At 44.7% G+C, this 13993-nt stretch overlaps 1 protein-coding gene across 4 annotated transcripts in view; it reads left to right on the forward strand.

Moving 5' to 3' along the window:
• zmiz1a (zinc finger, MIZ-type containing 1a) overlaps positions 1 to 13993 on the forward strand; it is a 144420-nt gene that overhangs the window by 81084 nt on the left and 49343 nt on the right. For all 4 annotated transcript variants that reach the window (XM_066678777.1, XM_066678778.1, XM_066678779.1 and 1 more), the window contains exon 4: positions 12560 to 12679. In XM_066678777.1, coding sequence (XP_066534874.1) covers positions 12611 to 12679 — 69 coding nt within the window. In that variant the 5' untranslated portion in view covers positions 12560 to 12610. The remainder of the gene's footprint in view (positions 1 to 12559; positions 12680 to 13993) is intronic.

Genomic DNA, 13993 nt, shown 5'->3' on the forward strand with positions numbered 1-13993 from the left:
GCTCTTTTTCCTGCTCGCATGCCTTTTCCATAGCTCTTGCGTAGACTACAGTAGACACATACTTTTGTTTTTACTTAGCATGTGTCTGGAGGCCATGAGTGTTAGTTCTGGGTGAATAACTGCATACACGTGATATCTGCATTCTGGTATGGCATGTACTCAGCTTGTACAGTGCCCAGTAGAGAGTGAGTGTGCCTGGCAGCTAAGGCTGGGTATTAGCAACAACTACACCATACAATATGCATCACAGTATGAGCGCGTTAATTTGACAGCAAACGACATATCTGAGTCTCCTTCTGTGTCAAATGTTATTCAAGCAAGCATTAACAAAAACAAAGGCCAAGTAAACACATAGGAATTCTTTCGCCTGATCAATAGCTGCTAACCAAGCACTAACAGGAGAGGATCTCGCCTTATTTCTAATCGTGCTCAAAGAGCCAGTCCATCTTGTCACACCATTGATCGTGAGCTTGTGAAGAAGTTTCGGCTGGTGTTTTCCTGCATGAAGTGAGTTTCCTAACGTAGGTTCACTAGCAATATTACAGCATGCATTTGCCCGCTGCAGAAACATCAAAAGTTGAGGCTGAATGCAGTTTCCTTTATGTCTGGTACTCAAGTACAGTCGTACCTATCACTAGAGACACTGTATCAATCCTGTTGTCAAGAGGTTATTCACGATGTATTACCTAATCAATATCTTAAACAGTGCCGTGCTGGCAGCTGCATGAGCCGGGCTCTTTCTCCAGTGTGGGAGGGAGCTCACTCGCTCACTCCATGTCCAGTGCACCAACCCTAGGAGCTGATGTTTCAGCACTTCTGCGCCGAGGCTGAAACAGAAGGCCGTGGAATTTCTCAGCTTACCTATTCAGCAGCAGACCGCTGCTGTGAGTGCACTGACACTCTGGAGCTGGAGCTGGAGCCATGCCCGCCAGGTTAGGTTTACTGCCCCCTGTCTGGCCCACCCCCCTCACTTAGAGCTTTCTTGCCTGCGAGGCACTCCACTCTACTCCCGGATAAAGACACAGCCTTCTTCTTCACTGTGCCTGAAATACAACCCCTTTCTTTTATGAACTTTTGCAAGAATGTAAATTACGACTTTTCCAAAAAGCCCAGCCTGGAATTCCTCCTCTCTGCTGTCACCCTAAATTAGAAGTCTTAAGATTTAAGCATCTTTATGAAAGTAGAACCACATTTTCTGCTGGGCAGGCTTTCAGGCAGAAGCCTGCTGTCTCACAACGGATAACGCAGCGTGTCGGCAAAAGATGCTCGCATCTTCAAGTATTACAACCTGTTCTGATGTCCATTCCCTTTAAAGAGGTAAACTGATATGCAAACTTAAAAAAAAAAACCTTTTTGTAGGTAGCGTTGTTGAATCCCAGTCATTCTGAAATATTCTTTGTGCCTCCCTTGACTGCTGGAGTGTTTCAGCCTTCTTGGAAGCTTCTTTCATACTCTGAGAGATATTTAGTGGTTGCCTGGACGTGATGTGCATTAGGCTCTATTTTTAGTTCAGAACAGCACATGAGAGATTCACTGGCGGTCATGAGCCTCACTCTGACCTGATTTTTTTTTTTTTTTTTTTGAATCCACATCGATAACCGCAGACTAGACAGCGTTTTTCACGTCAGGGGAAGTGAAAGTGAAAAGTAAAACTTGAACATTTCCCGATTGATCTGTGTTTTGTTTCTGCTGATAATGCAGGCTAAAAGCAATGCAGCGTAGCGTGGCGAACTGGCCCAGTCTTTGCAGGCAGAGATAAGAGTCTGCATGGACCAGCTTTGCTGCTCAGGGCCCGTGTTCCACTGCAGGATGGAAACAGCTCCTGGTTTATTTACGCTGAAGCATCCAGGCCAGGCAGCCAGCAATCTCTGACAAATGAGGGAAGCAGGGGATGAGTCAAAATTGGAGAGATAGCCTGGAATGCAGGATAGGCTTTTGTTGCCACACTGAGCCTGGGTGATGAAACAGTTGAGATAAATGTGTTTACTGTATTGATGATACACATTTGAGGTGGTATGCCGTTCTGTTCCAGCAGAGGCTTGAAGGGTTAGTGCTAGATAGAGACACAAGACTGAGAGGGAAGTCTAAATGTTCACTAACAACAGCATAAAGCAAATGACAAGAGACTTAGCCAGTTGAACACTAAATAATATCATCGGTTTAATGAAAATGTTTTGGAACGAATGGGAATTGGCCGTGTATCCACACACAAAAAAATTCCGCCATGTGTTTTGATTTTCGTAAAGGATGTAGGCCTAATGTGGAGCAAATGGCTTTTGTTTTTTGGTTTACAAAATTATATACAGATTTGAAATGCAGCATGAGGAAATATGTAGTTATCAGTAATAATCAATTTGGAGTGATATGGAAAATGTAAGTTATGAAAGGCCTGTGCAAAACACACACACACATCAGTCACATACACCGACAAACTCACTCACTCACTTAGCCTCTCAGTCTGTCTGTCCAATCCTGGCTGGTGCGGTGATAAGAGTGAGGAGTTAAATTGTGACTTACGCACCCAGTGATTTGTGGTTGTGTCAGGTCGAGCAGGCTGAGTGCCACGGCAAAGCGCGAAGCTCTTATCTGAGCTGGCTGGAGTTTTTCACAGTCCCAGCCTCCTCGCATAGTGAATCACTGAGGCCCCGTCATGGCCACGGCCCTCTCCCTCAGCACACTCGCGGAATGAGGGGGGGATTGTCCCTGGGGTATCTAGTTGCACATACCTGCCATTGTAGGGACCGCTGGCACCATGCTGCTGTTCAATATTTATAGCCGCCAAATGCTCTCAAATATCAAATTGTTAAACAGCTGCTCTCAATTTCGGCGCAGGGCGTCCCATTTTGGGAAGTGCATGGCCTCAGACCACAGGAACAGTCCCCATATAAAAGAGCTCATTTGCTTTTTAATCACTCTCTTTATTGGCTAATTAATTTGCTTTAAAGAGCGATGCTGTACATGTTTCCACGGCAAGGCTATTCGGCACGTCTCCGCTGGCACTTCAGCTGGAAGTGGATGGTAATAGCTCCACCTGTAGCCTCTGGTGCCGAATCAGCTCTCATGACCACAGCCCTGACCTTTACCCCCTGCTAAGTGAGGCTAGAAACTGACCTCAGTGTAGAGCAGCTACATGTAGTTATTTCTATAATCAATTAAACTATAATCTGAATAGTCACTGATTGAGCAGTAATGCCCTTTGCTGTCTCTACTTACAGCAGCACTGCTGTTGTTGGAGGTTTAATGGCGCTAACGGTGGGGTCTGATACTCGCGAGACAGAGGTATAATAAATGCTCATAGGGGTCGCTCATACACAGGTACTGGAGAACACTAAAGTAATTGCACACACTACAGCTTCACTCTCCTTAAGAATGGAGACAAAGCTGCAAGTGCGAGTACAGGGATAGGACTCGTACTTCTCTTATGATGCTCCAATTGCAGTCATATCGCCCTCTATGCTTCCTGTAGTGCATTGCAATCAATTGGAATTCATTCATATGACCACTGCAGAGCATTATAGAGCTGTTATTGTTTTAAAGCAAACGGCACATTTGCTTGTACACATATTACCATATTGGACGTCACGGACTACGCTGTGTAGCCCTACCTCAGAGAAGCCACAGAGGTTACAGCATGCGTGCAGGGTGCAGGGAGCTGATGAAAAATGGCCACTGCGCCGCGGGCTGCTGGCGGCAGCTCTCTCTCTCCGCAGCACTTCGCCTCAGGTGAGAAATTAAAGTGGATATTATCTGAGCTCCCCCCCACCCCTCTCTCTACAGCAGCATGGGGCCAGGAACCATTTGGCTATAAGCGCACAGGAAACGCTGGCTTGACATTATTTTCAGAGCGGCCAGTCAGGCCCGGTGTTAGCAATGCGCTTTTCATCGCTGCCTCTCTGCTTCAACTGGGGGCAAGGTCATGCACACTGAGGTGACTGTGTCTTCACGGTGGTGTAGAAAAGTACCTAATAAAGAGCTGACTTCTTCGAGTATGTTCTCTTTCTAATAAACATATAGCTTTTCATTTTTCAATTTTCCATGCATCCACTTTATTGGGTACCTCCTTGTACTTTATAATGTCCGTATACCTTTTATTGGCTACACAGGTCTATACAGACTGCAGCCCTTCTGATATCATGCACCATCTACCCCATCACCTAACCCATTTCTCACTGGTCGGTTTCTCATCACAGGCAGTATATGGATGGAAGGCTGCTCTCACTGCTGTGGTGACATGATGCGATGCAATTGTAGTATATGTGGTCTCTCTTAAAGAGTGTATAGGAAACAAATATCACCATATCTGAAGACGTTTTTATGCTACACATTAAGAATTTGACACATTGGAAAAGATTCAGATGAAGCAGTAGAGCCCTTGATTATTTATAGTACTGGCAATATTCATAATATGTGCATTGTAACATATCAAAATAACAGTATCATCCTATTGTCCACTGCTGTGTTGATAGTTGTCAATTTATTTGCAAATTTCCCAATAATCTGACCTGTGCTAGGGATTGGCTAATGGTAATTGTACACGACAACAGGTGGGATATAGTCTCTAACCGCAAAGTGAACCTTCAATGCAGTTATTTCTAATAAAGGAACCTCTGGGGGTATGGGGGTATGTTACCCGACAAAGTCCTGGACCAGATGATGCAGTTTAGAAATCTTGCTTTGAAATGTAACTAAATTCATTTCTGCCACCAGCTACAACCAGGCTTGACCTAGAGCTCTTTCTTGTTAGCCGTTTTCTTGTGCTGTTCTATCAGGGCTTTTCTCCTTTATATTCAGCCTTACTGCTGCACTGTGGCCTCCTGTTGCCTCAGCCTCAGCAGTAGCTCTGTCTGTCTCTCTCTCTTTCTCTCCCTCTCGCCTTATGGAGCAGTGGCTAGGATTAAGCATTAGCTTGAAGCGGACTGCATAATATCCAACCTTATCAGTCTCTCTGGGGAAGAGGTGGTCCACAGCAAAAATAGCAATGCTGATGTTCCTGCTGACAGATAATGTGCGGTGGTAGCTGGTGTTGTTACTGAAGGGTGGTAATGGCAGTGCTGGGTGCGTACTGGCACATTTAATGATCAGAATTGTCATGTTTGCATTAACCACCGGCACCAAGGGATGAAGTCTCCTACATCTCATCACTTTCTCGAGTTCGGGGCATGGAACGATTCAAAGAGAGATGAATACTTTGAGGCTAGAGATGTTAGGTGTTAAGAGGTGGAGCAAGAGAGGAGGAAAGAGGGAGTAAAGTCAGTCAACGCCCGCTGGCCAGCGTGAAATAGAGAGCCATAGGCAGATGGAAAGAGTGAAAGAGAATGGCGGGAGAAAAGGGAGGAGGTAGAGAGAGAGAGAGAGAGAGAGCATGAGGTAGAGAGAAGGGGAAAAAAGATGAAGGGGGGAGTCAGTCTGAGAGTAAGGGGAAGGTAGAGTGAGTGAAAGGAATAAATAGAGAGCGTGAGAGGAAGAGAGAGATGGAGGGAGGGAGGGAGATTGTGGGAGGGAAAGAGGCCAGGCTGGTGCGGGCCTTGTTGATTGGCTTGTATGAAAACACATGACTGCAGTGGGGAGCCTCTTGCTCAGGGTGAGTGGCTCTGCTGCAGACCAAACCACATTAGATGAAATGAATCCATTCCCCAGCCTGTTAAAGCAGCATGCTCCCCGGGCTCCGGAGAGAGAGCGAGAGAGAGACACAGAAATGGAGGGGGTTTAGAGAGAGAGAGAGGGAGAGAGAGAGACATACACACAGAGAGACACCGAGACAGAGAGAGAGAGAGAGCGCAAGAGAGGGAGGAGGGGGCGAGTGAGTGGCAGGAGGGAATGGGTGAGAGAAGAAAAGGGAAAGGCGGGGGCAGGAGGAGGCCAATGTGAGCGCTCACACACACGCATTGAGTGGAAGAGGCTGCTCAGGGGATTATGGCACATTTTGGGGCAGGACAATGGCAAGCAGTAGAGCGCCTTTACCCAGCCCAGCTCCCTGCACACAACAAACGCTGCTTTGTGCTGGGAGTAGAGGCCACTGACCGGGGCCATGCATCTGCAGCAGCGCACTGATACACACAGCGCCAGCCACCTCTGTGTAATTTCTGCCAGCTCAGTGTAGTATATAAGAAATAACATTTCTTCAGTGGGTGTCTTTGTTAACGACCGTATCCCATTATTTGGGGAAGTCCGTCTTTATATTATGGAAATCATCCAGAATTACTTTGAATAAAACTTCCAAATAAAGAATTTCCCCTTCTCTTGTCAAGTTGTGCCTTATTTTTGTTCTGACGGCCAGTCTCCCGTTTTTAGGAAGTGAAGATTATGTTGATTAGGCCACTGGGTCTTTTCATTCCTCTCCAAATTGTCTACAGAAAGCTTGGCCCTTTGTCCCACCACCGATCAATCAGAGCAGGCGGCAGAGCGCAGCGGCAAACACAAACCTCATGCCTCTCTGACCAACAGGTGCAGACCCGTAGAGCCTCAGCTGGCATCAACAGAACAAACATCTTTTCCCAGAAGGAGAGGCACGAGACGTGGCCACAAGTGCTAGCCCTGGACAAGCCCCACGTTTAGTGTCCACCCTTTCTTCCTTTTTCAGAGAGGTCTGCAGACGTATTTTTCCACACTTGCAAAGTTAGATCTTAGAAGTTGGTTGCATTTCCTGCCTCTCACGATCCAAGTATTCTTAAACACATTTAGTGATTTAGAGCTTGACTTTGTTCCATTGAAGACTGAGGAGGTGTTTATCTGAAGGTTTACTGGATACTTCAGGCTTCACACAACCTGCTCAGTGCTGGGAAGTGTATGAAACAATGCACACTTGGGGAGTGTGGAGCAGTTCATATCTGTTGTGGCAGATCTCTGCGTGAGCTGTAATTATGATCAGTCTTTTAAGCCTGGCCTTTCTCTCCGCTGAAAGGTATTACAGGCTGGTATCAGTCTCTCTCAGTGTGCGTCCTTAACCCGAGAGTACGACTGATGCTATTCTGAGAGCGGGAGCTTGAAAAGGTAGTCATTTGTGAGCAGAAATACAGAAGTCACTCATGCGGCATGAGTCTGATTATAAGGAGATAATTTCTCTCTCTCTCTCTCTCTCTCTCTCTTTTTCCTCCTTGGTCCTCAGGTTTACTTCTCTACTTAATTTTAAAGCAGAGTGGGTTTTCCACTCAAACACAAAATATTGTTTTGCCTCACTTCCTGCCTTTTGTTTTTGCACTGTGGCAGCACGCATTATTAGTCGGCCCTCTCCTCTGATATGATTAATCTTCCTTCCGCTTCAGAGGGTCGTTTCATGCCCAGATGGGTTTGTTGTGTAATCCCCAGCGTATCACCTCCTCTAATTGTGTACAGACTGATGCGATTCATATGGCCATACACCGAGCAGCATGTCAGTGTGTAAGGGCACAGTACTGCGCCTGCTCACGGAAGGGCAAACCATCACAAATATTTATAGGGCCCACATTTTGACGCATAACAGGCCCGGAGGAATTCGGGGTCATACCTACATGTGCTGCGAAATCCGGTACTGGCTGAAAGTCTGACTGTACCACTTTTGTGTTTGGAATGACTTCATGGCTAGCTTCTAGTGCTGTCTGAATAATGAGGACATGGGTTTGTTTTCATTGAGGTACTTGGTGTGTTATATAACTGGTGTTTTTCCAGCCCTCCCTGCCTGAGGGACAGAGGAGGAGTGAGAGACACACACAGAAAGAGAGAGAGAAGGGAACAGAGGAGCGAGGTGGGTGCGGGCTTGAGCTCTGGGCTCTGCTCCACCACCGGCCTGCGTCACTGGACAGGATGCTGGGCAGCCGCTGCAGAGATGTTTTTGTGTCATTGCCTTCCTCCTGACGCGTGCAGCCATGCTTTTGTACAGTAGGGAAAAAAAAGGCTCAGGAACATGGAGGAAGAGAGAGAGACGGAGAGGGAGAGGGAGAGGGAATTGCTGATCTCCAGCACTTCCTCTCTCCTGCCGTCTCTAACTAACTCCCTCTTTCTCTCTCTCTGTTTCTCTCTGTCTCGGCTGATAGCTGCAGGAGTGAGAGACAGCAGGGTTCGGTGGGAAATAGTTAATCAATAGCCACAAGGTCGGCTGGGCAAGCCGCAGGTTTGAGAGTGTCCTGTCAGTGAGCTGGAGCAGAGGATTTGTAGCGCTTGTAAAGGCTTAAAGGAACATGCGGTAGCTCTGTGCTGATAACTGAACTGCATCGTGGGAGGGAGACACCTGCTGGACACCAGCCATCACTGCAGCCTCACTGGCACATTTTACACCACAGTGGAGCACATTTAAACCTTTAAACAGCTAGCACCAATTTGTGGACACCCCTCAGTTCCGTGTGCATGTTAGATGTTACTTTTTATTCTCTAGTACATGTAGGTCTTACAGGGCTTAAAGCAATTCTTTAATGTGTGGTAATTGTTCATTTTTCACTGTCCAATTCATGCAGTGTGTTTATGGAAGCTAAAGCTTGTTTTGAATTCATCGTGTTTGTGATGTCACAAGTGCTCAAGTAGCCCACTGAAGGTTAGATCTGGCCATTCGTATCAAATCTTAATAACAGAGTAATAGAGAAGCCTGCCTAATTACGGGGAAAGGTTGCAAAGAGGTTACAAAATAGACCTAATAAAATAAAATATAGGCAAATATTAACAATTTAAAGGGATGGCTCACACAATTTTTCCACCAAAGCTATGAAGCTACTTGTATAATAATCTTTGTAAGCCAAATAGAGTTTGGGCCGCATTACTGTCCTTTACTGTTTACGTAGCATCACAGCTCCAGTGTAAAACTAAAGAGGAGACCTTGCGACAGAGAACTTGTCTTGATGGGGTGAGATGTGTGTGAATTCCATTTTTTCACAGAATTATTACAGAAATACTTTCTTGCTTTTTAAACAAATCTATCAGCTTCACCTTTAGTGATTTAGACTGGGACTATCACACTGCTCCACAGATCAGGGGGTGTGGGTGCAGGTCACTGTTTGTGAGGAGTTTGGTGTGTTCTCCCTGTGTCTGCGTGGGTTTCCTCTTCCTCTGGTAGATGAATTGGCTATTCAAAAGCATCCAGATGTGTGAGTGAATGTGTGAGTGTGATGGGCTGGCACCTGACCCGGAACAGTATATATAGTGGTTATTTAAAATTAATGAATGATTACAGTGGACAGGGTGTTTTTGTGGCATTATTCTGTAGTTTGTAAACGGACCAGAAATCTGTGAAAAGCTATTTTAGAGATTGTCGGGCAGGTGCGGAAGCATTAATATTTTGAGTGTATATTTTTTCCTATTCTTGTGTTTACAGGGAATTGAGTTTCTGTGATAATCAACTGTATGCTACAGATGCTGAAAATAAAGGTTGCTTCTCTGTTCTCTGGAGATTAATACCTCCCTTAATAAGCCTGCTGCAGGGTAAAGGGTTAAATCAACAGCTAGGCTTCTACAGCTTTTAGTTAAAGTCAGCTACATTTGCCTTGCCAAATCAAATGCTGTGAACCCTAGATTAAACCGACATAAATTTTTTTTATATGTGACCTTCTAGACTATTAAAGAGCCAGCAAGTGCATGCTTGTCATCGTCTGTTACTGTGTATGTCTTGCGCTTCATTATTGAGCATGTCAGGACACTCAAGGCTGTTTCTCCTTAAAATCCCCGAATGCACTTGGTTCCAGCACCAAACCCTGTACAGGATGGTCACTCCTGACTGTGGCTGGCCCAGCAAAGGTGTATGAAGTGAGCTTTATCAGGCTGTGGCAGCAGGCAAGAGTTGGGTGCCTCATGCTGGGGATTCTTGGCCTGTTTGGACGGAGGAATTTGTAAGAGTGATGGCGATAAATTGGGCAGATGAGGGATGGAGTCCTGCCTCCCCCTGCTCTGCACCTATTAATCGGGCCACGTGACCGCTCCCAGTACATGAGTTATGGCAGGACCCAGGGACCCTGGATTTATCCCTCGCTGAATGGAGCTGTAAATCAGCCGGCAAGGCAGAATTGATAACCTTGAATGTAAGGCATGATACCTTTAACACCGTGTAATAGACACGCTGATGGGATTCAGCCCTGCTGGACTTTTCTCAATGTAAATGTAAACACAACACCCATCATCTCACTCCAAACACCTCCTCGCTCCAAGTCTGCAGCTTAACACACATACACTTCCAACATAATTCAGTACAGCATTAGAGATGGTCGGCTCTGAAGTTAACAATTCACTTTGTATTAATCAGTAATAAATAAATAAATAATAACAATAACAATAATAGTAGGTACTACTTCTGCTACCACACATACAGTAGTTCCAGTCACTTAAATGTTTTAGGATCACGACAGGTATAACATAGTTGATAACACAACTGTCTCAGGATGGATGGACAGGAGGAATGAATGAATAAATAAATAAATAACCCACAACCCCTACAAATGTATTAAAAAAGACAATCAATCAAAAAAGCACAATATTAATGGGGTACAGAGCAGCACAGAAGTAGTAATGACAGTAGGAAGCCAGTCGACCCGCAACCGAGCAGTTGCGGAGAAAACAGACTCTCTCGGTCAGCAGACGTGGCGGACAACAGCGGTGGAGCCAAACACAACACCCTTGGATATTTTCATTGATCATTTCAAAATAAAACAGTGACTGTACAGAAAATGGGGGGGATAACACATAGAGAAAGGGCTGTCAAACGAAGTAACAACTGGAATTGACATCCCAGACCATTTCAGACCACCCACCATTTCCAAGCTTACATTATACATTACATTATAACAGTAGGCGGCACGGTGGCGCAGCAGGTAGTGTCGCAGTCACACAGCTCCAGGGGCCTGGAGGTTGTGGGTTCGATTCCCGCTCCGGGTGACTGTCTGTGAGGAGTTGGTGTGTCCCCGTGTCCGCGTGGGTTTCCTCCGGGTGCTCCGGTTTCCTCCCACAGTCCAAAAACACACGTTGCAGGTGGATTGGCGACTCGAAAGTGTCCCTAGGTGTGAGTGAATGTGTGTGTGTCTGTGTTACCCTGTGAAGGACTGGCTTCGCCCAATGATTCCAGGTAGGCTCTGGACCCCCGCGACCCTAAATTGGATAAGCGGTTACAGATAATGAATGAATGAATGAATTATAACAGTAGGAACCATTCACTGGCCTTGATCTGTCACAGGTTTTGGAAATTATTCTGGATAAAAATGTCTTCAAAGTTCTGTAAATAATGTATTTCAGAATATGCAAAAAATAATATTGACTCATTGAATCATGAATTAATATGATTCTTGAATCACTTACTAGAGAATCATAATCCAATTGAATCATTAAGAAGTCATGTATGTATCAGTATCACAGTGATACACGCATTACTGTTATCATAAGGATGTCACACCACTCTGCATTTTAGTAACTAGTGTAGGAATAGAATAGAATAGAAAGCCTTAGGAGCACTTGACGAGCAGAGACTATCCCTCAGTCTGGTTGTACATGTCTTAACATCCAGCAGCTAACGTCAGTGAACAGTTTGCTTGTGTGTATTTGTTTTGATGGCACTGTCTGGGCCTGTTCATGAACGAGGCTGTGGGTTTGGGGTTAAGGATATGAACTTGGCGTATCCATGACAGAGCGGCCTGTGGATGGGTAACCGAGGACGACCTAACTCCTGAACTATGCAAACAGTAAGGTGACTCCACTGCCTTTTGAGTCAGATGGGGTATGCCACTACAGATATGGCTTGTCTCAATCTGAAGAGATAGGGCATATATACAAGTGCGTGTGTGTGTGTGTGTCATTTCTGTCAACATGCTTTGTGTGTTATATACACTGTCAGGTTTGGCTCTTTCAAATAATAAATTATTTTTATGAAGAAAAATGTATGAAATGGTTGTTAGGCTCCAGACCCTTGTTTCAGGTCATAAGTGTAAAGCAAATGATTCTCTGCTGTAAGATGTAAACAAAGTGATTCATAGTGGTTTAAGCTGAAATAAGCTGTTTCTAAGAAACTGACTAAGTCAGACTTGCTCACAGCAGTGCGGACAGGATCCAGTTACAGCTGCATGTCGATTCATTGGTTGTGTCGCATGGTAAATAAAATAACTGTGTTTTGTGTTGAAGTGGTCATGACCTTTGATTCATTTCACATCTTTGTTCTTTGAAGAGCTATAAACCACTCTAACTTCATCTTAAGCATTAGGTGGATTGAATAATATATACCTCAAATCATGTATAAATTAAGTATAATAAATAGTATTAAAACTGAATCTAAACTTGTGAATTGTAGCGAATAGTTCACCCCAGTCTTGGCTAGCAGACAAACATCCCACGCTACAATTCACAAGTTTGGATTCAATTGTATTCAGGTTCCAATAGTCCCCTGCATCATCACTGCTCCACAGACATGCTCTGGCCTGGTGAGAGATGCCTGGAACCGGTCCAAGTCTTATCCTCGAAAACCGGATGAAAAGAAAAAAAAAGTCACCTGAATGCTCAGTGTCTTTCAGGGCCTTGTTGAGGCAGTGAGGAGTTCAGCGATCTTCTTCCAAGTGCTTTCTGTCCCTCTGTCTCTCTCTGCTGCTCGCTGACACACTCTTCTCTTTGTCTGTCTATTTCTCAGGGAGAAGAACTTTAATGGCTTCCAGGTAGAGAGAAAGAGACAGCAATCAAGATGAACTCGATTCCTTCTATGGACAGGCACATACAGCAGACCAATGACAGACTGCTGTGCATCAAACAGGTGAGCATCAGTCTTCCTGAAGGATAGTAAGTAAATTGAATATATCAGACACCTTAGACTCATGCATTAAACTGGTTTTCTGATGCGTCAACATATATTCAATGTTTGTGAAAGTCTGTGTGCGTTGTAATTTTGTATTATAATGTTATAATTTATCAGCAATATACAAACTACTGTATTCCCCACCCACGTACTGGCTCATATAAATGAGGATCGGTTATGTAATATTATACAGGGCCACGTTCAACAGCTGTAAAATGTAAACCAAGCCCACGCTCCTGCAGTGAGATCTTGACTGTACTCCATTATTCTTTCAGAAGAAACCAAATGCACCACTTGTCTATACTTCAGTTGTAGCCCTACATAAAGCCCTCATACAAATATAGCCTGAGCAGTGACACATGTGTGCAGTTGGTAGCTGAGCCTTCACGGCTGCTTGGCCTCCACTCGGCTCTGTGGGCTGCCTTAAATGGTGCTGTTAGACTTCCCATTGGCTGGGCCTGGATCAGGTTGCAGAATGAGGCCAGGGCTCAGATCTGAATGCTGTTCTCCGGTTCTCCTCCACAGCATTTCCACAGCCTAACACACGACACTCTGCTTGTTGTAATGGCATAGAGACAAACACACAAGTGTCTTAGATAGACGCACACTACCTGTCAACTTTGAGATGTATATTTTATATTCTTTTCACCAAATTGGAGGTGTAATCCAAAGGCTTATGAGTAATCTCATTAACTGTTAGAAACTGGACATTGTTATTGGAAGTCAGACCTAATATAAATGTTGTTTGTTATCCAAAAGCACAAATACACAAACCCATAGCTTTCAGAGATTACCGTTGTCACAGTCATTTTCTAAAGTATTCGATAAATACATGTTAAAATTAAAGAACGAAACACTGTGCATTAAAATACAACCAATAGGTATATGGGTTAATGCACTGCTGGGAGAGTTGAGGCAGTGAGTGTACACACACAGACTGTAGTCACATTCTGTAAGCACAGGTAATCATGACCCAGGGCTATGGTTTGTGATTGTAGACATCACTAATTGCTGTGTTTGTTATGAGAGTGGGTGTGACTCTTTGTGCCTCTTGACAGCTTTAAGGAACAGTAGTACATGGCTGTGTACACAATTCGGAGCTTTTATGGTGTTCCATTTTATGTGTTTATCTCATTACTGTCTCTGGTTCAGTTAGACAAATGTAGGGTGCTTGCGGATCCCAATTGAAATGTCTCTCGTGCTTTATTCATAGCAAATGACGTTACTATCTTTATTATGCACGCCAGATTGTGGATGATTAACCCTAAAGAC

The sequence above is a fragment of the Hoplias malabaricus genome, chromosome 8, assembly GCF_029633855.1.
Source record: "Hoplias malabaricus isolate fHopMal1 chromosome 8, fHopMal1.hap1, whole genome shotgun sequence".
Lineage (NCBI taxonomy): Eukaryota > Metazoa > Chordata > Actinopteri > Characiformes > Erythrinidae > Hoplias > Hoplias malabaricus.